The 23,835-nt window shown below is 45.6% G+C and overlaps 2 protein-coding genes across 2 annotated transcripts; both read left to right on the top strand.

Annotated features, from left to right (window-relative positions):
* Positions 1-2,304: 2,304 nt before the first annotated feature.
* Positions 2,305-17,432, top strand: kdm3b (lysine (K)-specific demethylase 3B). The gene is made up of 25 exons (XM_068740017.1): positions 2,305-2,791; positions 5,513-5,677; positions 6,003-6,116; positions 6,435-6,540; positions 6,770-6,894; positions 7,494-7,553; positions 7,664-8,347; positions 8,446-9,622; positions 9,692-9,905; positions 10,041-10,255; positions 10,422-10,574; positions 10,717-10,824; positions 10,933-11,060; positions 11,143-11,443; positions 11,535-11,788; positions 12,023-12,295; positions 13,092-13,263; positions 13,404-13,494; positions 13,647-13,777; positions 13,872-13,988; positions 14,649-14,672; positions 15,514-15,653; positions 15,785-15,961; positions 16,056-16,190; positions 16,488-17,432. The coding sequence occupies exons 1-25, from the start codon at positions 2,585-2,587 to the stop codon at positions 16,566-16,568; spliced, it is 5,352 nt and encodes a 1,783-aa protein (XP_068596118.1). The 5' UTR covers positions 2,305-2,584; the 3' UTR covers positions 16,569-17,432.
* Positions 17,433-18,023: 591 nt separating this feature from the next.
* Positions 18,024-23,620, top strand: reep2 (receptor accessory protein 2). Its single transcript, XM_068740018.1, has 8 exons — positions 18,024-18,055; positions 19,754-19,826; positions 20,541-20,617; positions 21,227-21,347; positions 21,469-21,582; positions 22,049-22,229; positions 23,212-23,378; positions 23,475-23,620. Exons 1-8 carry the CDS (start codon positions 18,024-18,026, stop codon positions 23,544-23,546), a joined length of 837 nt encoding a protein of 278 aa, XP_068596119.1. The 3' UTR covers positions 23,547-23,620.
* Positions 23,621-23,835: the final 215 nt, after the last annotated feature.

The following is a 23,835-nucleotide window of genomic DNA, read 5'->3' as shown; positions in this document are numbered from 1 at the left end:
TGTAAAATGGAAGACTTGAGAGATCAAAGAATATTCTTTATGAGCCATTTCTTTTTACAAAAATACAGAATTAACTCACAGCCCAAATCCAAAACCACACATCCATATATATCATGAATGAAATGGTGATAATCACTTCTATCACTATCAAGTCAGCATTTTTTGGATTCATAAATGAAGATGCGGTGTGTTGCACAACATCCGCCAGTCATAAAATGTGTCGTAGTAATTGTATTGTTCGTGATTAAATGTATAGACGGAAGCAAAATAAATAAATATGTATTGTGTACTAGGTCAGCTCTAACCGCTACGCCACCATGCCTCCCCTTCGAACAGCCAGCGATGTCCAAACTTCAGCTACCCCGCAGATGGAGCGATTTACTTTATTTATTTATACTTTCTACTAATGAATGGTATCTTACACTGTAAATGTTGCAGGTTTCCTGTCGCCGGGGATGCAAAGCAGCTCCAGGGCATCACTGAGCCGCCACCAATGTACGCTCCATTCTTCCTCCTCCAGATATCACTGATCCACGGGTCAGACGATTTTATTTCATGCCTCCGCAGTACAGCTTCCCAAGACTCCTGTGGTCTATAAGTTTTGAGCTTCCATCTGGTTCTGGTTTTGGCTTGAGGACAGCGATAGTTTATGTCTTAGAGTTGGGGCATGAAGCTTTCTTGAAAATTAAATCCAAAAGAGAGAAAAAACAAACTTTAGAGCTCTACTGTTAAAGTGAGGCTATTTAGTTTGGAGCAATATTATCTACTAAATACGGTCGTGTGTTGTTTGTATTCATGTCCAACTCATTATTTTACGGCTTTTACTTATTTTACTCATTATTATTTGGGATGGAAGTTGATAATTTTGATAATATAAAGTAAAAAAAATATGTGGATTATGTGTTGAATGTGGAGATAAAAGGTCTTGCACTTGGTTTTGGGTGATCTGGTTATTGCAGCAAGGAATTTGTGGCATTATAGCGCCTCCTAGTGGTTACAAACAACACGATACCGTACTTTCAGCGTTTCCCATGAGGGGTCGCCACAGCAAATCAACGTTCTCCACTTCACCCTGTCCTTTGCAAAATGGTGCTGTGCAAACAACTTGACACCAGACGTAAGTAAAGAACTGCCCCTCCCCATTTTTATAAAGGGAGACTGTGTGGAAAGAGTTCACAGCACTAAATTCCTGGGGACTCACATATCAGAGAGCCTCTCTCTCTCTGTCTGCCAACACCACAGCTGCCATCAGAGCGGCACGGCAGCGTCTGCACTTTCTGAGAGATCAGAGGTAAAACAACCTGAGTGGAAAGCTGCTGGTGGCCATTTACAGCTCCACAATAAAGAACACCTGACAAATAGCGTCACAGCTAATCTCTACAGAGCGTTATGAACACTGCACACACACACACACACACATCATTCCACACCCTCTCCCACCCCTATATAATACAGAAATCAATCACTGCCTCGCTACAGCATCGCTAGACTGCGCTCACCCAAACCTATTTGGACCTCTGTCCTCAGAGAGGCGCTATAGGTCACTACAGGCCATTAAACCAGCAGACTGACGGTCAGTTGGTTACCCAGAGTCATGCAGACACAATTTATATATATAGTCTGTGGAAATGTTTAGTATTTTAGGAAAAATTGTGACCGGAGATTCAATTTAGTAAGAAAACAAAGTAGTTTATCTAATTATTATGTAGGATGTGCTTGCTGAAGTGAAATAAATTGTTTCTGTTCAGACCAGGATATTGCTTCTGTATGTTTCTGTTAATAGATACATGTTTTCCTTTTCCCTTGAAGACTGCATGATTATGCAGCATTTACACATGCATTTGCGTTGTGTCACAAACCCACATGAATCAGAATAGAGCTGAGAAATACTAACTAATTGTACAGAGTATTGCGTATAGCCGATTGCAGTTCCATTTCCTTAATGGAAATACAATCATTAGCTGTGTGATTTATTGAGAGTTAAACTGATCTGTTACTTTACCCAAGTATGCTCATACCACATTTCAAGACTTCTCTCCAAGCAGAAAAAAAGTTCGAGGAATTATTTTCTTAAACATTTTTTGGGGGACAGAGGTAGATTTAAATAAATGCTACTACTACAAATAAGAATCAGGATGATGTTTGTTGTTGTCGCTGAATACAACAATTAGTTATTTCTTTATTTCAGTTTGGGTTTTGTTCAGCAGTTTTGCACTGCGAACACGACTGCAGCACTGATACGGCCACTAGATGTCGCTGTAGCTCAGCGCTTCCCCCTCCGTCTCCGCAGTGCTACGAGGAGTGCGTTTGGTTGTTGCAGGACTCAATGGCGGACAGAGGGAGATAGTCGCGGAGGCATCGAGGACAATAACATCTCGACCGTGTAAATTCCCGGCGTGACTCGCTTGCTACGGTCGCAGCCGTTCGTCTAGCGCGCTAAACTAAAAAAAAAAAAAAAAAAAAAGCAAGTCGCTGCAGCAATCTTCTTGTTTGTCTTTTCGCGTTCTTCGAGTTTCCCCTTCCGAACGGACAAGTTCCGCTGTTCATGGTGGCTCACTGACGGCAGCCAGCTTAGCAGCAAGCCATGGGAGACTCTCTCGAACTGATAGGGAAGCGTTTGCTTTTCCTGCTGGACGACAATGGTTCCGCGAATGAATCCGAAAAAGCGAAGCTTCCTTGGGCCCGGAACTGGCTCAGGGGTACGGTCCAGGCAGTGAGCGTCATCGGCCTGACGGCCCCCGAGGTTAGCGGAGGAGAGGCTACGACAACAGCCACTGCTGCGGGGCTGACGGTCAGTGTTTACAAGTACTGCGCAACAACCCGTCAGCAGCTGTACAGAATTATTAATTACTATTATTATATATGTTTAATTAACCACACTGAACTCGATACAAACTTTACTAAATAAATGTTTTCTGACGGACAACGTTAGCTCGTTTACTTGTATATTAGCAAGCTATGGACAACAGGCACTGGTGCGAAGCCAAACTCGAGGCCGGGGATTTTCCGGCCTTCGCTTTGTTCCGCTTTATAGCGAATGACATTCAGCGACACCAATATTGATCGCAGGCTCGTAACAATCACTTGCAAAACAATGATGAAAACATAACAACCAGGATATTGAAGGAAATATGTCACAAAGCGGCGCTGAATGACAGCTTTAGCCTGCCAGCTCCCTTCGTTAGCTAACGTTTTAGGGCCCTCGGGTTCACGTGAGAGTAAAACGGGAACGTCCTCGATTTAAGACCCTTCAGTATCCAGACTAACGCGTGGAAATGCGCTCAATAAGCTCTTGAACAGATGATTAATTTCCCCCTTGCAGTGTTTTCCGTAGTTTAAACTGTACTCGGTTAAAAATGGCACAAACATTTGGTAAATGAGATCTGTAAAAAAGAAAAAGGGCGAGGAAAGGGTGGTGCTGACTGACCTACATTGGGTTGCACTTTTAATAGCTAGGATGTAGGAATTGGTAATAGTTGGAAATTGTCAATTATAATTTCAGGAATAATTATTAAGTAAATCAAATGTACAAAATTGCGAACATATCTATTTTCCAGAGCCCAAGGTGACGTCTTCAGATTCATGGTCTGTTGCAACAAACAGCCTAAACCTCAAAGTCATTTACCAAAACATTAATAAAACAATATTTACTTTAAGCTGAGGCAAAATTAGAATCTTTCTGAAAAACAGAATATCAAGTTATATTTTTGTAAGGGTCAATGATTATTATTATTATTATTATTTTTAAACTAAATACTGTCTAGAATAATTCTAAAACGTGCCTGTAGTCTCAAAAAAGTTGAGACAGGGGCTCCAAAATGCTGGGAAAATTTACGGGATGCAAAAATCACCCGAGTAGATAATTCCCCCGGATAAAGCGGTTCGTTGGTGACTGTTTCGTGACTGTTTCGTGACTGAAAGCACTCTGACCGTTGAGTGTATTGTCTTTGTGCTGTACATAATTGCATTTAGGTTTAAAAGGAGTTGGAAATCCTTACGTTATGCTTTTAGTTAACATTTTATACGTGTCAACTGTTTGATTAAACTTATAAATGAAGTAAATCCTTGCATGTCAGAAACTGGAACCATCCAAATGTTTAAACCTTTTACCTAAAAAGTGACTGATGATTATCTCAACAGTTTAAAATTCATTTGGAAAAATATGGTTGTGTGCATTCACTTTTACGTCTGACAGATGAGATTCATCAATAATGTAAATTTAGCAGCATACTGACATTCAGGGGAAACGCTGGTTTCCTGATATCACTGAAGTTTGTGAGAACCAGCGTGACAAGCGAGAAGGGGGGGGGGGGGGGCTGTCGTCCGGTAGGGTCTAATGTTGCCAATCCTTTTGTTGACTAATCGTACTCATGTCCCCCCCCCCCCACCATTATGTTAACAAGCTTGTCAGTCTGGCTGAAGCCTCTCAGGGTCCAGCTGGTCACCGGTCGGCCCCTGTTCTGCTGTCTGTGTGTGGCAGTACAGATTCTTAGGAGGAAGGTTATTTTTATCTTGGTGATAATCCAGATAATCCAGCGTATGATTGTGAGTCTAGATGTTATATGAGGTGTACTCCTCATCATCTTTGATGATCTGACATGATTTGTGGCTTGCAGTGAGCCTTTTGTTTTGAACTTACCTTCTGCACATAGTTGGGACTGATGCGTTCTCTGCAAAGCGAGGTTAAAGTGGAACTCTTTTAATGGACGGACAACTGCAGGTACGGATAAAGACTTCGATAGCGTTTTATGATCAGCCCTTTGATGTAAACTTGGGGAAGGATTGTACATAAATGTAAACAACTTGTTTTATTGTGTCTGACCTCATGGGTAGGAAGCTACAGATCTATGAGTCCTTGTTTCGCATTATGACTTTACAGAAAATAAACAGAACAATTTAGATTCTGAACGGTTATTATTGTACGTTTCTCATACTTTATCTGCAGAGGGGTAACATTTAGGATGCGTTCGCTCCTTTATTGACATGCTGTGCTCACATTTCTAACAAATTGCGTATCCATATCATGTATCCAACAGGACTCGTTCTTAGTTTTCCCAAATATCCCAAATAGTCAATAAAACCAATCGCCGCTGCGACCCAAGCCAATAATTCTTTTATTTAATCTACCAAAGATCATGTTCATAAGATGAGGATCTGACCAATGAGGACCTGAGAAGGGTTTATCACTGAAACGTAATCCTCGACACTCTTCTGCAGGACAGGAGCTGGATGGATAATAATTGATGTTAAAAGTGAAAGTGGTCAAAATCTCTTGCCGCCATCAAATTGTGCTGTGGTTCTTTTGCCGTCTCCCTATTCCAACATTTAGGAAGCTGCTTTTCATCTTTGTCTGGCCAGTTAGTTGTGAATTGTGCTGCTCTTTAAATTTAACTCCTTAGCTTTGAATTCTAGATCTTCTAAAGGTGAATAAGCCGCTGAAGTAAGAATCCTGAGCACTGGATGCAGCAGTCGATCGATGAAGCGTCCTCTGACTGTGTTCCTCTCGCTGCAGGTATTCGTTGAGTTCGAGAACGCGTCGCAGCGGTGTTCTTGGGTGCAGGTGTATGATGACGGCGTGAAAGCTGTGTTGATGGAAGACTCCATTGTTTGGGCCAGTCGGAGCGATGATACTGGGAATGCTGGAACCTCGGCATCAACCACAGCCTGGCCTGCTCTGGTGAGTGTCCAGCTGGAGAGTGGTGGTAAATGGGACGTGCCCAGAACTTTAATCCACAATTTGTGACTTGACCCAGCTACAGCAGTTGAATTCAGCAGTCGCTGGTGCTTGTTCTTCATTTATTGGCGCATTCCAAACCAAACTTAAAGGTGCACACTGCCACCTAGTGTTTTGGAGTGCATAACCAGTGCTTGTGAGGATTGTAACATTTGAGCATTAAGACCTTAAGTGTTAATGAATCTGAATTTCTTGTTACATTTAGAAAATCCAGCCATTATGGTATTTCTATTTGTCTTTAATTTTTGTCTTTTTTTCCTTTCCACAGGCCTTTCGCCCCCTGGTGGACAGAGTGGGATTAGGATCAATGGTTCCTGTGGAGTATTTTGAAAATAGGAAATTTGAGTTCCTGCCTGACAACAAAACTGTTAAGAGATTTGAGGTGTGTGCATTGATTGATAATTCATTTGTTCTAAGTGCTAACTAGAAAAGCACTCGGAGAGCGCAAAACCTCCGCCAAGCAGCTCATTCCCCTCCTATTTGGGTGTACGCCGTCCACATGGTGAACTGGATCATCATCAAAAGTTTATAAATTGTTTTTGGTATTTTCATACACCGGATTAAGAAGCCCAATGGGCCGTACATGTCCCGCGGGCCGTAGTTTGCCCATGCCTGCTCGAGTGGTTTTCACATGTTCTTGTTTCACAATATTGCTGTCGTGTGGCCCCACTCAGTGCTGTGCTTTTATGTCTTTGTGCAGATTGACAAAGACATGAGACACCCTTTGCTATTGGAGCAGCCCTCCCTGCAGACTGCCATCTCCACCTGGCATACTGACTTTGAACTGCAGGAGATCTTCAGGAAGGGCAAGATAAATACTATTTTTTCTCTTTTCCAGACCGTTTGTTTTTCCTCACTGCCTCTGTGTTATCACAGAAAGACAGATTATATCACCTGACAAGAAGAAGAGGTGATATATTTCTGTGCTAGATGTTTGACTGTGTATATAAGGGCGACAGTAATGATGGACGGAAGCATTTGTTCTGAGAGTTTTTTAGTTCACATCTTCATTACATCGCTTCTTTAAATCCACAGGTTCGTACACCATTCAAGGGCGCAGGGTTCGTGTGTACCAGCCAGAGTTTGACGAGTGCTGGGCTTCAGGATTGGTCTCGCAGCATGACCCTATTTCACACATTATGGAGATTACCTTAGACAAGGTAAAACAAACAACATATGTTACCAGTAGAACTGGCGGGCTGATGAAAATACAAAGCAGCATTTACTTTCAAAATACCTTTGATAGTTTGAGCGGTTTATGTTGTTGATTATGGAAAAAATGAGAAACAAATCCGATGGTTTTGGTGAAATGTTTTCTTTCAGATTGTGTATGTTGTAATCAACTCTATTAAATTAGTTCTTAGTTTAGTTTCAGGCAATTTAACCTCAAATTAGTTTATTTTATTATTTCAAAGTCTTACTTTGATCAAGTGATGTTGGACAAAATTCTTTTATTTTTTTTATTTTTTTTTTACTGTTCAAACAGATGCATATTGTTAATGGGAATAACCCTGACAATGTTTCAAGGTCACAAATGCACACATGAGACAAAGTATCAATCAAATGACATGACCCGAGTAACATTATATCTGTGAGATGTTTTATATCTCACTTTTGGGTTCAATGCTCTGTCCAGCTAAATTCTTTTGAAACATGTACTGGAATGGAACATGAAGATGATTGAAAGACGTATTATAACAAGCCTATATTCATTTATATCTTCCAGCTGTTGTGTGAATTTCTTTATGTTTTGCTATAGGCAGATGAAAATCAGACGGTAGACCCTCGTGTGATACATGTCATGCTGGCAGATGAAGAGGTAAGAGCCTCATAAATTAAAGTTTGTGGTGAAAGCTTCGTTGAAGTGTTTTCACCGAGAGATTTTCTTTAATAAATTAATAAACATGACCACATTTTTGACTCTCTCAGCTTGGTAAGAATGGACGCCGGAGGAAGGACAGTGAAACAATGAAAGGGGACAGTGGACGCAGACGCAGGACTACCTCAGAAGGTGAGGATGACTTGAACTTGAAGCGCTTTAAAGGAGCAGGAAATGCGGGAGCTGATGGCCACAACGATGATTCCAGCAAAACTCCAGTAGAAGGGATTTGGGGAGGAGACTCTGGTGAAAGGGTCAGCAGCACAACTAAAAATGGAAGCTCTTCAGAAGGAACTTTTCCTCAGGGTAGAGGGTCATCCCCCAACACCAAGTCTTCACTCCAGATGGACCAATCCAGCGTTGCTCATCGTTATCCTGCTCATATCAAAGAAAATGGTCGATCACTTTCCACACAAGGGGCAGCAGACTCGACTACCACAGTTACCCCGACCCCTCCTCCCCTCAAACCAGCCCCCTCTCCCTTCTCCAGTACATCTTTCCCCTCACTAGGCCAGATGCCAAGCCTGGTCCCGGGACCTCCAGCCCCCAAGGCATCTCCATCCCCTCAACCAGAGCGAGAGGAGGCCTCCCAGTCTTCTTACTCCAAAACAGCTGCTCTTGTTTCTCCGGGCCCTGTCACTATTTCTTGGTCACATGATAGCGGACCAAATGTGGCCCTCTCTGCATCCGCTGGATTTTGTCCTAAAGCCCCCACCTGGGGAAACCAAGCAGAGGTAAGATGATCAAAATGATCAGTGCCATTAAATAACGCCCACCAAAACAAGTAGTTTGATACTTTCATTTATTTAACCACATTGTTGTTATTTTTCAGGGCTCTAAGACGGCATCGGGTTTTCGTTTACCCCAGACTATGCCCTCTGCGTCAATATTTGGAGACGTTACCTCACAGACCAATGGAGCGCCTACTGCTACCACAACATCCCAGGACACTCCGAGGCCCTTCGGCTTCGGCTTCGGTGGAGCAAAGTCGGAGACTCAATCCCAGCAGGATCAAAACTTGTTTTTCCAGTGCATGACCCAGAATTCTGGCTCCACGCCAAGCCTGACTGCTGGTCAGAGTCAGTCCAAGGACATCAATTATTTCACAGCAGTGTCTGAGAGCCTGAGTAAAGAGCCCCCGAGCCTTTTCAAGCCTGCAACCTCAAGTGAGGGGCTGAAAAAGCCAGAGCAGCCTAAAGTGCCTGAGACCCATCCAACGGGAAATGGTGTGCTCAACAAAATGCCATCAGCCTTCCAGGGCCTGGGTGGCCCTGCAGGAGGACGAGTCCCCGGTCTGAGTGGTGGCCTGGCGGCAGCCTCTGGGTCTCAAAGTACTTCTTTGATGGGAAGTAATAATGTGACTTCAGGCGGGGGCTTTAATAGTTCAGATAGTCACCAGAATCTTTTTCTGCAGGGCTCCAAAGAGCCTGCTAAACCATTTCTTGCATATGGTGACAAAACTTTGCACCCCTCTTTTGCTGGCATCACTGGAGCTGAGCAACAGACGCTTATTTCCACCTCAGACAACCGGCCAAACCTGTTCCCTATGGCAGAGCCACTGAAAGGAATTCCGTCGCCTCCTTTCCCCGCACCTTCATCAGCTGTTTCAGCGAGCTTGGCCTCTTCTTCATCACAAGCGTCGTTGCAGAGGTCGCAGACTGACGAGACGGTGACAAAGGTTGAGCAAGAAGATGGGGAGATGCCTTCGTCCACCTCAGGCTGCCCCATGTTCGGAAGCACTGGCCCCGGTGGAATGGAGGAGCTTCCCGTGTCCTTTGACCAGAACCAGTCCCAGAACTTTACCCTGGAGGACAGGGGCCAATCGTCCAAGCATGACTCTGACTCCAGCAGCAACAGCGACTTGTCAGACCTGAGTGAGAATGAGGAGGGCCCAGAAAAGGGCCAGATTCCAGGAGGTCCACAGCAGCCGACCAAGGATGCGGCCATGTTGCAGAAAGCTAAGGCGCAAGGGCCTTCGAAGGGTCGTCCACGTAATAAGCCTTTCAAAGGTAAGTCTTAAACCCCAGAATCATTTGTTCTGGAAAACAACAAAAGTGAAACTGATATGTCTCCTCCAGTGGGCCAGTCCGTACTAAAAGACCAGAGCAAAGTCCGTCGTCTCAAGCAGTCCGGCGAGTCTTTTCTCCAGGACGGGTCCTGCATCAACGTGGCCCCTCACTTGCACAAGTGTCGCGAGTGCCGTCTGGAACGCTACCGTAAATGTCGATCTACAGACGAGGACAGCGACGACGATGACCCAAATGTGTCGTGCCGCTTCTTCCATTTCAGAAGGTACATATATGCTCGTGGTGTTCGGTCTCTCGCTCTAAAAGCAACACACATCCCAAAGTGATAAGGATGAAAGTCACCTGAAAAGACGACCAAACGCTCGTTGCACCGTTGACCTTGTTTCTAACCTGTGAACAGACTGGCGTTCACTCGTAAAGGCGTGCTGCGCGTCGAGGGCTTCTTGAGTCCTCAGCAGAGTGATTCGATGGCCATGGGTCTTTGGCTACCTGCACCAGCTGTCCAAGAGGGACTGGACCTCGATACGTCCAAGTACATCCTGGCCAATGTGGGAGACCAGTTCTGTCAGTTGGTCATGTCCGAAAAAGAGGCCATGATGATGGTGGAGCCTCACCGTGAGTATGACATCATCATCTCACGGTCCCCGCCCATGTCCTTATTTAGTAGTTTATCTCCTATTGTCCATGTGTACTACATTGTCCCCTCCATATTTGAGCTGTCTCAAGTGTCTACACCATGTACATGTATATATATATATATTTTTCTGGTACCTTTCTTCAGAGAAAGTTGCGTGGAAACGTGCTGTCCGAGGTGTCCGGGAAATGTGCGATGTGTGCGAGACGACCTTGTTCAACATCCACTGGGTGTGTCGCAAATGTGGCTTTGGGGTGTGTCTGGACTGCTATCGTCTTCGCAGGAACAGCCCAAGAGAGGGTGAGGAAATAAAGAGCTACATTAACCATGTGCTGCAGCCAAAACCTTTATTCGACGATATGTTTGTATTACAGTAAAGGAAACGGCCGTTTGACGAGGTTCTCGCTGTGATCTTTTGAAGTCGACATGTCTTCTCTCTCAGATTTAGATGAAGGTCCAGAGGATGACGTTTTCTCCTGGTTGAAGTGTGCCAAAGGCCAACCTCATGAGCCACAGAACCTCATGCCGACGCAGATTATACCCGGGGCAGGTAAAATATTCATTCTGATTAAATGACGGCCCTCGCATGAGCACTGCCGATTAAATAGATCTGTTATTGATAAAGTCAGAGGTGAAGTGGCATTTCTTTCAACTTTAGCGCTGTACAACATTGGCGACATGGTGCACTCAGCAAGAGGGAAATGGGGAATTAAGGCCAACTGTCCTTGTGCAAGTCGGCACATAAAGCATCAGGTGCGTCCGAGCGCCCCCAACGGGATCTCGCAGGTAATATTGTCGCGTGTTTTTTCCTATCCATCTACGCGCTTTGAAAAGTATTGAACGTAACGTATGCCGGTGCTTGCCTCAGATGTCTGCAGCAAGCAGCAGTAGTGTCCTCGCACCGGCAGCTTCTGGTATTTGCCCAACTCCAAAATCAGAGGGAGAGACGTCGGCAATCAAAACGGAAGCCGCACAAACAGCAGCGCCGTCCGACAGCGGAGGAGGAGAGACTGTGGGGAGTACCAGTAAAGACAGCGGCGGGACGGCCTCGCCAAGTAACGTCAGCCAGTTCTCTGCCAAGGACTCGCGCTCATCAGGAGAGGGCAACAGCTCTGCTCTGCACTGGCTGGCAGACCTGGCCACGCAGAAAGCCAAGGACGACACCAAGGGTGCGTGGGAAAGAATCTGAATGCGTGGGGGAAAGCAACATCCGTATTCAAGTTGACATTTTTATTGCGTTTTTTTTTCTTTTTCTCACAGAATCCGGTTCACTTCGCTCAATGATGAATCGAGACAGTCGGCCTCCCTTTGGCCTCGACTCCCTCAGTGCCCTGTCAAAGCCCTCCGCATCCAGCCCCAAGCTGTTTAACAGCTTGTTGCTGGGCTCCACCATGGCCCAGTCCAAACCTGAGGGCTCCAGTTTACGGGACCTGCTGAACTCTGGACCGGGCAGACTCCCCCAGGGCCCTGGAGAGAGTGGAGTACCGTTCCCCTCTGTCTTCACCTCAGCAGGCGTATGTATAAAGCTGATAGTGATCTTTGTAGTTATGTAAAGTACTACTCATGTACAGGGGCTTGACTAAAAAGCCGTAGAAATCAGTGTGTCCAAAAAGCAGTGCATCTGAAAAAAGCTGCCATTTAGGTTTCGGAAATACTCTTATGTACAAACACTTATTTAAATGAAACCAGTGGAAGGAAGTACAAGTATTTGATAGCTGGGTAATCAACATTCCTCTTTTATCTGTCAGAGCGACAAACTGAAGAGCAGCCTTCCGAATTTCCTCGATCACATTATCGCCTCGGTTGTGGAGACCAAGAAGGCAGAAGGCCGCCGCACTGGGACCTCCGAGGGCGGCGAGCTCAGCGTGTTGGGTGGGCGCAAAGACGGAGTAATGGGCCTCAGCGTCTTGGAGCCACATACCTCACACTCCTGGCTTTGTGATGGGCGACTCCTCTGCCTCCAGGATCCCAGCAACAGTAACAACTGGAAGATCTTCAGAGAGTGCTGGAAGCAGGGTCAAGTAAGGGCTCCACTTTGTGTTTTAACTCCTGGGGCATCTGGGGCAGAATGAGAACTAGCGAAGTATCCGCACCTGTCTATAAGCCGCAGGTGAAGTGAAGTGACAGATTTAATTTTGTGATCAAGAGTGCAAACGGCGTTTCTGCCGTCATAACTTCCAGCTCCTGTCCATCGTTGCTAGCGTCTCAAACGTTTGGTGAAATTTAACGCCGTCATCCAGTTGAATTCTCTCATTTTGCTTGTGTTTTTTTTTTTTTTTTTTTTCCTGTTTCGCAATGTCTCCTCATCCGGAATGGCTGATATCGATCTCTGTGAAGCAATAAATACAGGAAATACTGTGATCGCTTCGTTTAGCGTTACGCATCCACTTGAACTTCTCACATATCCTTGTTTTCGCACTTTTGAAGCAGCTTCACGCCAATTTGAATGAATTTTCTCATCGTGATGTTGCAGAATATTTGGTTGACGTGTGACCATTGGTTGATTATGGCTGAATTACGTTTGTGTACTGGTAAACAGGTCTGTGTGTGTGTGAATTTAGTGACCGTGTTCGATGTGATTCGAGTACCGCTAGTTTCATTGGTCCACTGTGATCTGTGTGATAATTTCATTGTTCTGATGGGAAGAGGCTAAAATGTATTCACAGCATTTTTAACCTGTAAAAATTCATAAATTAGACTGGGGGTGGGGGGGTGTAGTGCTTTATAATCCTGAAAACACGGTGATGCTGCTCATGAAGCCCAGATTGAAAGTTAGCCGCACTGAATCCTGTCTACTCTCTTCTGCTCTGCTTCCAGCCTGTGTTGGTGTCGGGAATAGACAAACGGCTGAATGGTAACTTGTGGCGGCCCAATGCCTTCAGCAAGGAGTTCGGAGACCAGATTGTAGACCTCGTCAATTGTAGAAACTGCGCCATCATCTCTGACGTGAAGGTGCGAGACTTCTGGGATGGGTTTCAGGTCCTCTCCAGTGAGTATCCAAAGTATTTAATTATTAAATGACTCATTTGTTGGGGTTGATTCATTGATTTGCATGTCTGTATTCTTTTTATGAAGTGTTTCTCTTAGATGTCAGACATGGCAGTAAAATGTCTTTACTTTTGAATTCAGAGCGACTGCAAGATGCTGAGGGCAACCCCATGGTGCTGAAATTAAAGGATTGGCCTCCGGGTGAAGACTTCAGGGACATGATGCCAACGAGGTGAGCAACAATGTTTCTCGTGTCGAATGCATTTGCTTACCAACCAAAACAAAATCTATTGTACAAAACCATTTTAAAGTCCAACCTTTTAAACTAATTAATGGTTTATAATGTACTAAATAAATGTGTTATTCTTCATTGACTGATCTCAGATTTGACGATCTGATGGAGAATCTCCCCTTGCCCGAGTACACAAAGAGAGATGGTCGTCTAAATCTGGCTGCCCGCTTGCCCAACTTCTTCGTGCGCCCTGACCTTGGACCGAAGATGTATAATGCCTATGGTGAGAAGGTTTAGCGGAGTGTGACGGAAACATTTAACCTCCAGACGATGCAGTCGCGTCACCTTGCCCCGCTCACTGCCTTACCGACCCTCAGGCTTAACGTCGTCTGAAGACAGGAAGGTGGGAACCACTAACCTTCACCTGGACGTGTCCGACGCTGTCAACGTCATGGTCTATGTTGGCATCCCGGATGCAGAAGGCGACGAGAAAGGTCCGTGATAAAAACGTGCTCTGCAATTGCTAAGTTCTTAACATTTTAATTTAATTAATGATAGTAACTTTTGTTTTTTATAATTACACAAAGCCTTTTAAAGAAATTAGTTTTAAATTCAGAGTACGGTAGTCGAATTGAACTTGTCCTTCCAAGGTATCCTAATTTTCAAAACTCTCTTGAATGACTTTAATCCATATTGATGCTCTTTTATTGTTTTCACTAATCATTATGTGAGTTGTTAAGCTCGGCTGGAGGCATCGACTGGTTTGTAGTTAACAGATATAAACGCTTCTGTGATTTTGATTTCCGATTCAGATGTTGTGACCTGACGGAAAGGCTTGAATTGGCGAACCTCCTTTTCTTAGACTGTTCTAACTTCAGATACAGAAGCATTAGTTGCTCTTAGTTAAAAACAGGTCGACTGATCAGCGGAGGTTTACATCAACTGAAGAAACATTTTATGGCGGTACATTCTCAGCTTCATTGCCCAACCCTAACGTTCAGTTGCTCTACAGCTAATCGAGCCCTCTGATAGTACCTTTGAAGCTGTCTCCGAAACATCGTGTTATTTACTGTGATTGGCTCGGAGTGGACCAATGAAAATACCCCTCAGTGGGTCTCAGTCATTTATTCTGTGGTAAAATGTCTCATTCACAGAAGCAGAGATCTCTGGATGCAAAGGTGTGTAGACTTCGTATCGCTTCAGTAGCATGCCCTTCTCCTAACTAACGTCCCTTCTTCATCCCCATCCTTTTGTCATCTGAAGTGGGGAGCTAGAGCACTGGGGGGGGGGGTTAGTTTCTGTGGCATGTTTTGTGCATTTCTCTGTCGATGCAACCTTTATTAACACCTTAAATGTGTCATGAAATTGAATGTTTCTGCGTCGTCAGTGTATCTAGCACGTCGTCTAAGCTGCGCTTTGGGGAATTCTGTTTCTGATGTCCCTGAAGGGGCCCAGGAACACTTCCTCAAGCTGGGCTGAGTTCCTTTAAGATGGACTCCTGTTTAAAACAAGTGCCGTGGCCCATTCGTTCTCTGACGAACGAGACACTTGTATTGAGGCGCATGTTTCTGTTCTGCACTTTCAGACATTAGCTGTGGTTTGTGAACATTGTCTCAGTGTTGAGTAGTCTGTCGTCACCCCCCCCCCCCCCCCAGTGGTTTTCAACCGGTCTGCTTAGAGGATCCACAGTTACTGGTAATGGGCCTGTGACCCTTGACTCGGTTCAAGAGGCACCAGCTGAGAACTGCAGCTCTGTGCCATTTTCTTTTATCAAACAGTAGAATTGACATGTGAATAATGTCACAAACAATAACAAATAGCAGATTATACACTACTGCCGTGTCCCAGAATGCATATAGCCATAACACATTTAGCCAATCATCAGCGTGGAATAAGGAATATTCAAGCAACGCTGAAGCATCAACAACCCAGGCTGGAAACTGTGTCATCATAGAGGGCCTCCTGTTGACTCTCTGGCGTCCTGCGTGTGCGTACGTCTGTTCGTGTTTGGTCCTCCAGAGGTTATGACCACCATTGAGGAGGGCGATGTCGATGAAATGACCAAGAGGAGAGTGTATGATGAGAAGGAGAAACCCGGCGCTCTCTGGCACATCTACGCCGCCAAAGATGCTGAGAAGATTCGTGAACTCCTCCGCAAGGTCAGCAGCCAGCGGGCGCTCGAGCTGCAATAACATAAACTCGGTCCGAGGTTTATTCCAGAGACCGTTAGAATCTTAGTGAACGGTGCAGCAGCTGCGATATGATGATAGTCTGTGCATGTCTCTGTCAGGTGGGAGAGGAGCAGGGTCAAGAGAACCCTCCGGACCACGACCCCATTCACGACCAGAGCTGGTACCTGGACCAGGTGCTCCGCCGCAGGCTTTACGAAGAATATGGCGTCCAAGGTTGGGCCATTGTCCAGTTCCTCGGAGATGCTGTGTTTATTCCTGCTGGAGCTCCTCACCAGGTCAGACCCACTTTTATTTAAGAAAACCTGCTTTGTCGGTGACCCGCTGTAAATCCACACGTGCCTTTTCTAAAAGCGTCCGCATTTCTTTCAGGTGCACAACCTTTACAGCTGCATCAAGGTGGCAGAGGACTTTGTGTCTCCTGAGCATGTGAGACACTGTTTCAGACTGACCCAGGAGTTCAGACATCTGTCCACGACTCATACAAACCATGAAGACAAGCTACAGGTTGGGGCGCTTTGATGACGCCGGTCCTGTTTATGCTTTTATTTCCATGATTACAATGTGGACTTTGGCTCCCTATGGGGGGTTGGTTTCATTTCTGAAGAAGATTTTAAATATCTATCATTGTTATTAAAGTGGTGCCTTTGAGAGTTTAAGCTTTTTGATTTAGTTTCTTTTTAATGCTGTAAAGTCGAGGATGTGAATGGACCTGGATTATTTCATGCTTGCTGTGTATGCATCCTGCAGGAACTTGTTTCCATGTCTGTCTCTGTTTAACCGTCTGTTCCTGTTTTTCCTCAGGTGAAGAACATCATCTATCACGCTGTTAAGGATGCCGTTGGGACGCTGAAGGCGCACGAACCTAAACTCGCATGTCCTTAGTTCCTTTCACTTAACACCGTCTCAAACTACCAGCCTCTGACAACCACTCCACTACGCACGCACGCACACACACACGCACGCACGCACACACACACACCCACACCCACATACACACACACAGTATGCATTACGTACACAACACAAGCGGCAGAGTACAAAGACAGAGCATAGGATTTGGGGCAGGGAACATCTGGGTTTGGGGATGGATTAGACGGGGGTTTGCTACTCGATGCTTGGATGAAGGAAACCCTTTATTGCTGTCAAACAGTATGCTCAAATGTGTCTAGTTTTCCAGTTTGTTTTTGTTTTTGGATTAACTGTATTTAAGGTCAGTGTGTTTGTTCTGTTTTCCTTGTACATGTAAGACACGAGTAAGGGAGGTAAACGCTGACGTGCCTTCCGAGCAGAGGTTCAGCGACTATATAATTGACTGACTAAATGTGAGACCTGGGCTAACTTTCCTGTTTTGATTATGAGATTTTTCTCCAATATGACCGAGGTTAACCTGTTTTTTTGTAGATTATTTGTTGATGGACTTTGAAAACAACTTACTGCTTCTGCTCTCTGTGGCCAAAATACATTTGTGAGGTAGCCAGTGGAGGGTAAGCAGACCAAAGTTTTGTATTTTACGTTTTCTGATTTTAATTTTAGAATGAGACCGCAAGGCTACGACATCGGAGGGTGTTTCTTTCCTTTTTGTTTTTGGTCATTGATCTTTGTCCAATGAGCTGAATGAAACGGATACTTCCTACATTGTTCAAGAATCACAATTACAGCTGAACACAACTACTGGCCATTAACATTGTATCAATATATATATTGATCTTAGCATTCTGTTTGATTTTTCACAATAAAGTTTACAAAAACTACCTTTTTGGTGAATTGTGTTTATTTATTTGTACCAACAAAATCTTTGCAAGCAAAACCGGGGATGTGGTCTGCTGGATTAAAAAAAAGTTGAGAGAAGGTCGAAAGCATGTATTTATTTATAACATTCAAAATAACATAATGCATTAATATGTACACATTTGAGCCTTTTTAGTTTACCAGCAATACAGAGCTAAGCTAGTTTGTAATTTAATAAAAGCAATCTGACTACGACGCTAATTCTAATTTAAGTTCTCTGGCTTTTTGGGATGATTCCACTCACTGGCTCAGCTGTCACGGGGGGGACCCACGGTGGGACCCACGGTGGGACCCACGGGGAGCCTTTCGGGGCTGTGGCCCTTTAAGAACCTCCTCCTGAGTCCCGACAGCCTGCTGAAGCAGAAGTTGGACCCGGAGACTGCAGCGCCTCCTCGGATGCCTGCTAACTGCTAAGCTAACCCGCCTGGCATCCATCACATCACAGCACGCCGCTCCTGGGTCGGGAATGGGGGGGGGGGGCACCTAGCCCGCTAGCTCGCTAACTACATTTCCTCGTGTGGCCGAAGAAGGCTCCGGGGTCCCGCGGAGATGGTGTCGTGGATGATCTCGAGGATGGTCGTGTGAGTACGGGTCGGGCTGCTGTTGTGCGTTAAACGCTGGGCTAATCAGCGGCTCCTCCGTTCAGCAGCTGCCCGGTGCTGAACGCCGTGCCCGTGGGTTCCGCCGTTCGCTCTCCGTATGTCACATTTCATGAACGTGTCGGAAATGCTGTTTAGCCCCCTGAAGCTAACCGCTCCGGCCATCGCTATTCCTTCAGGTAGGCACGTGACGTCACACGGTGATGCGGTGCAATATGCTTGTAGCTTGTCTGCTAGCTGCTGATGGCTAGCATGGGATGGGTTTGCCGTTGTTCTCGTCCATCCTGCATTACTGAGGGCACGAACCGGGCATCGAACTTGGCTTGGATGTGGTCTGGCTGGTTATTGGATGCATCTCATTCCCTTTGAGGCGATGGTAAAATTAGCAGGCCAGTTCTGGGGTGCATCTGTCTGGATCTGGATCTGTACCCGTGTTCTGGTAACCCTGGATCAGGTGTAAACATCCCATGTTCAACATTCCGTATGCGTTCCATGCTTTGATCATACATCATAGGTGCATTATCAGCAGGTCGGGCCTTTGCTTCCTTTCAGCTGCATAAACCGCCCCAGTGTGGGATGACTAGACTGAAGCAGACTGTTGTGTTGCTGCCCTCAGTGTGTGTCCCACGGCCCAGTGGGGGACTCGCCTGTGTGTCACTGAGGCTGGGGCATTTTGTTATATGTGAGGGAGGCATTTGCACAAAATTAAGGAAATTTGATACACAAATGTCATTAGGTGTTCTCAGAAGAGTTTCAGGCTGATGAGTTTTTCAGCTCTTTTTAATATATATATATATTCGAGCCGTGGGGAGGGGGGGGGGTGAATGCAGAAATTGCTGACTCACGGTATTAGTATTTAAGGTATGTCGAAACCACAAGACACCCTGGACAGCAGAACGTTGTTGTTAGCTGGATTTAAAAAAAAAACACATTTCGGACAGTGTTTTTATGAAAAAGTATTTGCCAAAGCCTTGTAGAATTGAAAATGTGACTAAGCAGTGTTAACTGTGTCACGCCCTCAAGCTCCCGAGGTGAACTTGTGATGGGGCAGGAAGCTGCTTGGGCGGGGTCTGCTCCGAGATCTGCTTCGAGATCTGCTTCGAGATCTCCTTGGCTAACTGTTCAAGCCAAGCGAAGCTGCTTTAGCTGACAGAGCAGCTCAGACTCTGACGGAAGAATGACTGAAATGATGGCCTCACTGTCAGACGTTCCGTTCGTTCAGATGCCGGCTACTGACTTTCTGAACTGCTTTAAGCATCCTGTCACATCAGCTCAAATCACCTCCGACTGTCCGGGGTGCCACATCACAAAGGCCGCCCTGCGTGCACACGGTATCCCGTCTGCTCTGACCAGCACGCTGACTCACCCTGGAAAGCCTTTGCGTGCTTTCCCGGTTCCGTCCTCTCCCTTATGCATTTCTGTACTGCTCATTTGTCCGGTGGTGCGTTTTGACAGAATGCTGTCCATCAGCCCTCTGCTATGGCGTCACCATTTGCATCAATAACACAGATAGACCAACTTTACTTCTACTAAGTAGCCCAATAATAAAAGACGTATACTGATTGCGTACCTCATAGGTTGTGTTTTGAGCAGGGACGCGTGTGACAGATGTCTGACCTTGTCTTCTGGCTGAATCCCAGTCCTCTGACCTTGGTTTCTCTGCTCCCGTCCTTTCTGCAGCCTCGCCTTTGGGACGCTCTATCCGGCATACGCTTCGTACAAGGCCGTCAAAACGAAGAATGTGAAGGAATATGTGAGTGCAGCTGAGCGGGCTGACCCCCCCTGTCAGCTCTGCTTCGATATTAGGACGTTTCCCCCCCCCCCCGAGTGGTTTATTTTCTATACCAGTATTTTTAGAATGTAGGTCAGGTATGAAATCGCACAATACTTTTATTGATCCCAACAAAAAGTGTTGATGAGTGGGCGCTGCACTAACAACTATTAGTGGAAGGATCAGGAAATGAATTGAGGGTCCTTCCCAAGCAGCAGGAGATGACAGATTTGTCTGTCTCTTTCTGATAGGTTGCCATGGCAACACCACCCCCACCATAGTCACTCCACAACAGACGGAAAGAGGAGCAGAGCGAAACCTTTTTAGAACTGAATTCCTGAATGTCTGAAGGTTTTAAACGTATGCAAGCCTCTAAAATACGTTCCCTGCAGCGTTGTTCTCTCTCCTTGGGTGGGGGTGGGGGGGGTCAAATCCACTGTTTGATTATTGGTACTGGTTTCCCACTCAACGTTATGGGGCTTGTTTCATAAATGAATGCCTGGTTTTAGAGTATTTTATTGAATTTGGGCAGTGTCCTACATTTCCTTTGTCTTAGCCTGACAGCACCGCAACACATCTGCTGAGCCTCATGCGTCTCAGCACGTGCACACATGATGCTGTGGGTTTCATGTCTTATATTTCGTCTTTGTGTGTGTGTGTGTGTGTGTGTGTGTGTGTGTTTGCCTCCCCGTCCAGGTGAAGTGGATGATGTACTGGATAGTATTTGCACTGTTCACCACAGCAGAGACGGCCACAGACTTGTTCCTCTCTTGGTGAGTCGGGAGCTGCTGCTCACGGTGACCCTCGGCTCGTTCGTAAAAACCAGATTATATAATAGAAGATGCACGTGTGTGTGTGTGTGTGTGTGTTGATTGGTAACTGTTTTTATATAGCATCATGAAACACAATTACTCAGTGTTTCTATTTCAGATGGAGGAATGTACAAGATGTAATTATTATCATAAATGATCGCTGATTCAGCCGTTGGCAGCGTGCAAATGCAGGAGAGTGAAAGTGCGTCATGCTGCTGTCATTCTTATTTGACTGTTTCAATGAAAGACTGCTTGATTAGGAGAGAGAAACGTCTGAAAGCTGGAGAACCCATCTTGTTAGAGCTACGCGACGTGAAATACATTTTTGCTCCCCACATCTTAGCCTTTCTCGCCCTCAGGTGTGGTTAAACTAAAGTCATGAACTTTTGATATCTTTTTGGTTCTGGCCATCAGAAATGGGTTATAATTTGTGTGTGTTGGCAGAGAGAAAAAAAAAAGCCTTTTGACCATCCCTGATGAGAAAACTGTATTCCACTCTCAAAATGTGCTTTCGAACTCTTGTCTCTTCCACTTTGCCGATGGTTCATTGATCTCTGGTTTGTTGCGCAGGTTTCCGTTTTACTTTGAGCTTAAGATTGCCTTCGTGATCTGGCTCCTGTCGCCATACACCAAAGGGTCCAGTGTTCTCTACCGCAAGTTCGTTCACCCAACCCTGTCCAACAAAGAGAAGGTAGGGACATCCTCTCAAGTCATTTAAACGCTCTCACAAACGGCTACGCTTTCTTTTCTTTTCCTCTCTTCTCCAACTTCTTACATCACTCTTTCCTTTTGACTGCGTCTCTGTTGACTAGGAAATAGATGAGTACATCGCACAGGCCAGAGACAGGAGTTACGAGACCATGATGAGGTTTGGAAAGAGGGGTCTGAACTTCGCCGCTAATGCTGCCGTCACTGCAGCATCCAAGGTGAGCCGCGTCCTCCAATGAATGGAGGAATTGATTTAATATCTCAGACAAATTCTTTCATCCATGTCTTCATTGGCTTCATTCTAGTTGCTGAATAATTGTTCCAGAACCCAAGTCCAATTCTTCAACTGTCTTTTCTCTGGAAAAACAGTTCAAAGTCTAAACATATTTAACTGACAATGAGTGTCATGCAATAGTTTTCAATGAATCAACCATTTGATGTGTTGAAAAGCTTAAATGGTCAGTAATGGAACATTTAGTGAGAAATAAATGGAACCATGCCAATTAATTACAAATATTCTGCTGCATGTTGTAAACGATTGAGGTCGCCTCGTCTACAAGAGGACGGATGGGTGGGTGGACGGATGGGTGGGTGGACGGATGGGTGGGTGGGTGGACGGAGCGGCGTTCCCGTACGGTGGCGGGGTTACAGAGGTAAGATCTTTGGTCTTGCTGTGATGCCCAGGGTCAGGGTGTGCTGTCAGACAAGCTGCGGAGTTTCAGCATGCAGGACCTGACTCTGATCAACGCTGACGGTGAACTGGATCTGCACGCCACAGACGCTCGCACGAGACGGGACGCTATGGACGAGATGAGCTTGGGGGCCAGCACGCTGCCCCGGGCCAAAAGCACCGCTGCACGGCAAAGTAAGACCAAGCGACACGCACAGGGCATTCTGTGATTATCAGCAGGCTATGGGTCAGTCATCCAAGTGGAGTTATGCTTTAAAGCATTGCAGCATAGCGGGGGGGGGGGGTGTATTTGGGATTGAAAACATGTGATTCCTGTGGGCTGAGGGTCTTGGAAGGAGATCTTTGTCTCACTAAACTGCTGGCTGTGTGGGCTCTGCAAGCTGTGAACTGAATACAGAGAGGCAAATGCAAACAATGAGCACAGCTCAACTTGACAAAGAACCCGTTTGTGACGACACAGCGCAAACTGTATGACGTCTAAGTGATGATTCAGAGCATTCAACAGCCTCTAGTCTGCATTCAATGGCAAGATCAGTCTGGTTTATATTAATAGAATCACATATTCTTCCAGATCAGTCGCCGCTCTATTCACTCTGAAGACATCAATTAGGTTTGAAATTGAATTTTGCCTCTTTTCAACGGCCAATAACTCCAGAACAAAAAATGGTAGGTAGGTTCTGTGTTTGCTTAGTCATAGTAGTCAGAGATGCAGATACAGCAGACTTTTCTCAGAACCTCAGAAAGTATAATTGACAAATGTATTTAATTAAATTATAGAGCTCACCCTCTGAATTATGATTTCTATTTTTGTGCTATCTTCATTGGCCGCAACATGAATTGGGGGGGGGGGGGGGGGGGGGGATTACAATGTTCACATCTTTGTGTGTTGTTTGCAGCATCACAGTGACAACCTTGTGTAGCAGAATGATTTCTGACCCTCTCCTTTCGCTTTAATCTCATTATGGCCGCCTGAGTTCGACCATTAGCCTTGATCCCGATCTTTTAATGGTGACTGCTAATGTAGACGGACTGTTCTGTACCCCCCCCCTCAAGTTAACTCTTGTTTCTGCTTTAAAGAGTCATTCAGGGCTGAGCCTGTTGCAGAATGACCTTTCTTTCTTTCTTTCTTTCTTTCTGTGGTGTGTGTCCAATCCAGCTCGCTCATCGGCGGCCGTGGCCCTTTCTGATGATGCGTCATCTCAACATAGTTCTGACCAATCCGATACAAGAACCGAACAATCTGATGAAGATGTGGCAGAAAAAGCTCCTAAACGTGCGGCCAGTGTAAAGACAACCAAGAAACCTGCTGCTGCTAAGACCGAGGTCACCACACACACACACACATGCACGCACACACACACACACACAGTTGATCAGTGTAATGCAGATTTCTGCCGTTTCTCTTTACTCCCACCACAGACTCAAACGAAGGCGGTGAAGAAGCCCACAAAGAAGAAGGCCGTAATCAACAATGCAGAGACGCCACCATGAGGCCTGCAGCCCACGTCCAGCAGGCTCCGCCCCCAGCCTGCAGACCCTTCCTCCTCCGTTCGGTCTTCACACGTACTCTGTATTTATATCCAGTGCTGAATTTGTGTCACTCTAGCTGGTATTTAGAGCAACGCACAGGTTTGGTTTTTAGCCGTATGTGGCTCGCTTTAGGTTGTGGACACTCCTTTGATGTTTACTGGGCTGTTGTTTATCTCCTTGTTTACTCTTTGCGAGCTCATCTCTGATTTAAGTGTGGTAGTACTATTTTAGTCTACAGGTTAGTGATGCA

The sequence above is a fragment of the Brachionichthys hirsutus genome, chromosome 6 (genome assembly GCF_040956055.1).
Source record: "Brachionichthys hirsutus isolate HB-005 chromosome 6, CSIRO-AGI_Bhir_v1, whole genome shotgun sequence".
In the NCBI taxonomy this organism is placed as follows: domain Eukaryota; kingdom Metazoa; phylum Chordata; class Actinopteri; order Lophiiformes; family Brachionichthyidae; genus Brachionichthys; species Brachionichthys hirsutus.
Note: the sequence above shows the minus strand (reverse complement) of the source record. Positions and strands in the feature narration are given on the sequence as shown.

Bases quoted from the DNA above. Each gene is read 5' to 3' on its own strand.
- kdm3b (XM_068740017.1), top strand. From the start codon at position 2,585: ATGGGAGACTCTCTCGAACTGATAGGGAAGCGTTTGCTTTTCCTGCTG. The intron at 11,061-11,142 runs GTAATATTGTCG...TGCTTGCCTCAG, and splicing joins CCCCCAACGGGATCTCGCAG to ATGTCTGCAGCAAGCAGCAG. The intron at 13,264-13,403 runs GTGAGTATCCAA...TTTTGAATTCAG, and splicing joins TGGGTTTCAGGTCCTCTCCA to AGCGACTGCAAGATGCTGAG.
- reep2 (XM_068740018.1), top strand. From the start codon at position 18,024: ATGGTGTCGTGGATGATCTCGAGGATGGTCGT. The intron at 21,583-22,048 runs GTGAGCCGCGTC...TGTGATGCCCAG, and splicing joins CCGTCACTGCAGCATCCAAG to GGTCAGGGTGTGCTGTCAGA. The intron at 22,230-23,211 runs GTAAGACCAAGC...TGTCCAATCCAG, and splicing joins AAGCACCGCTGCACGGCAAA to CTCGCTCATCGGCGGCCGTG.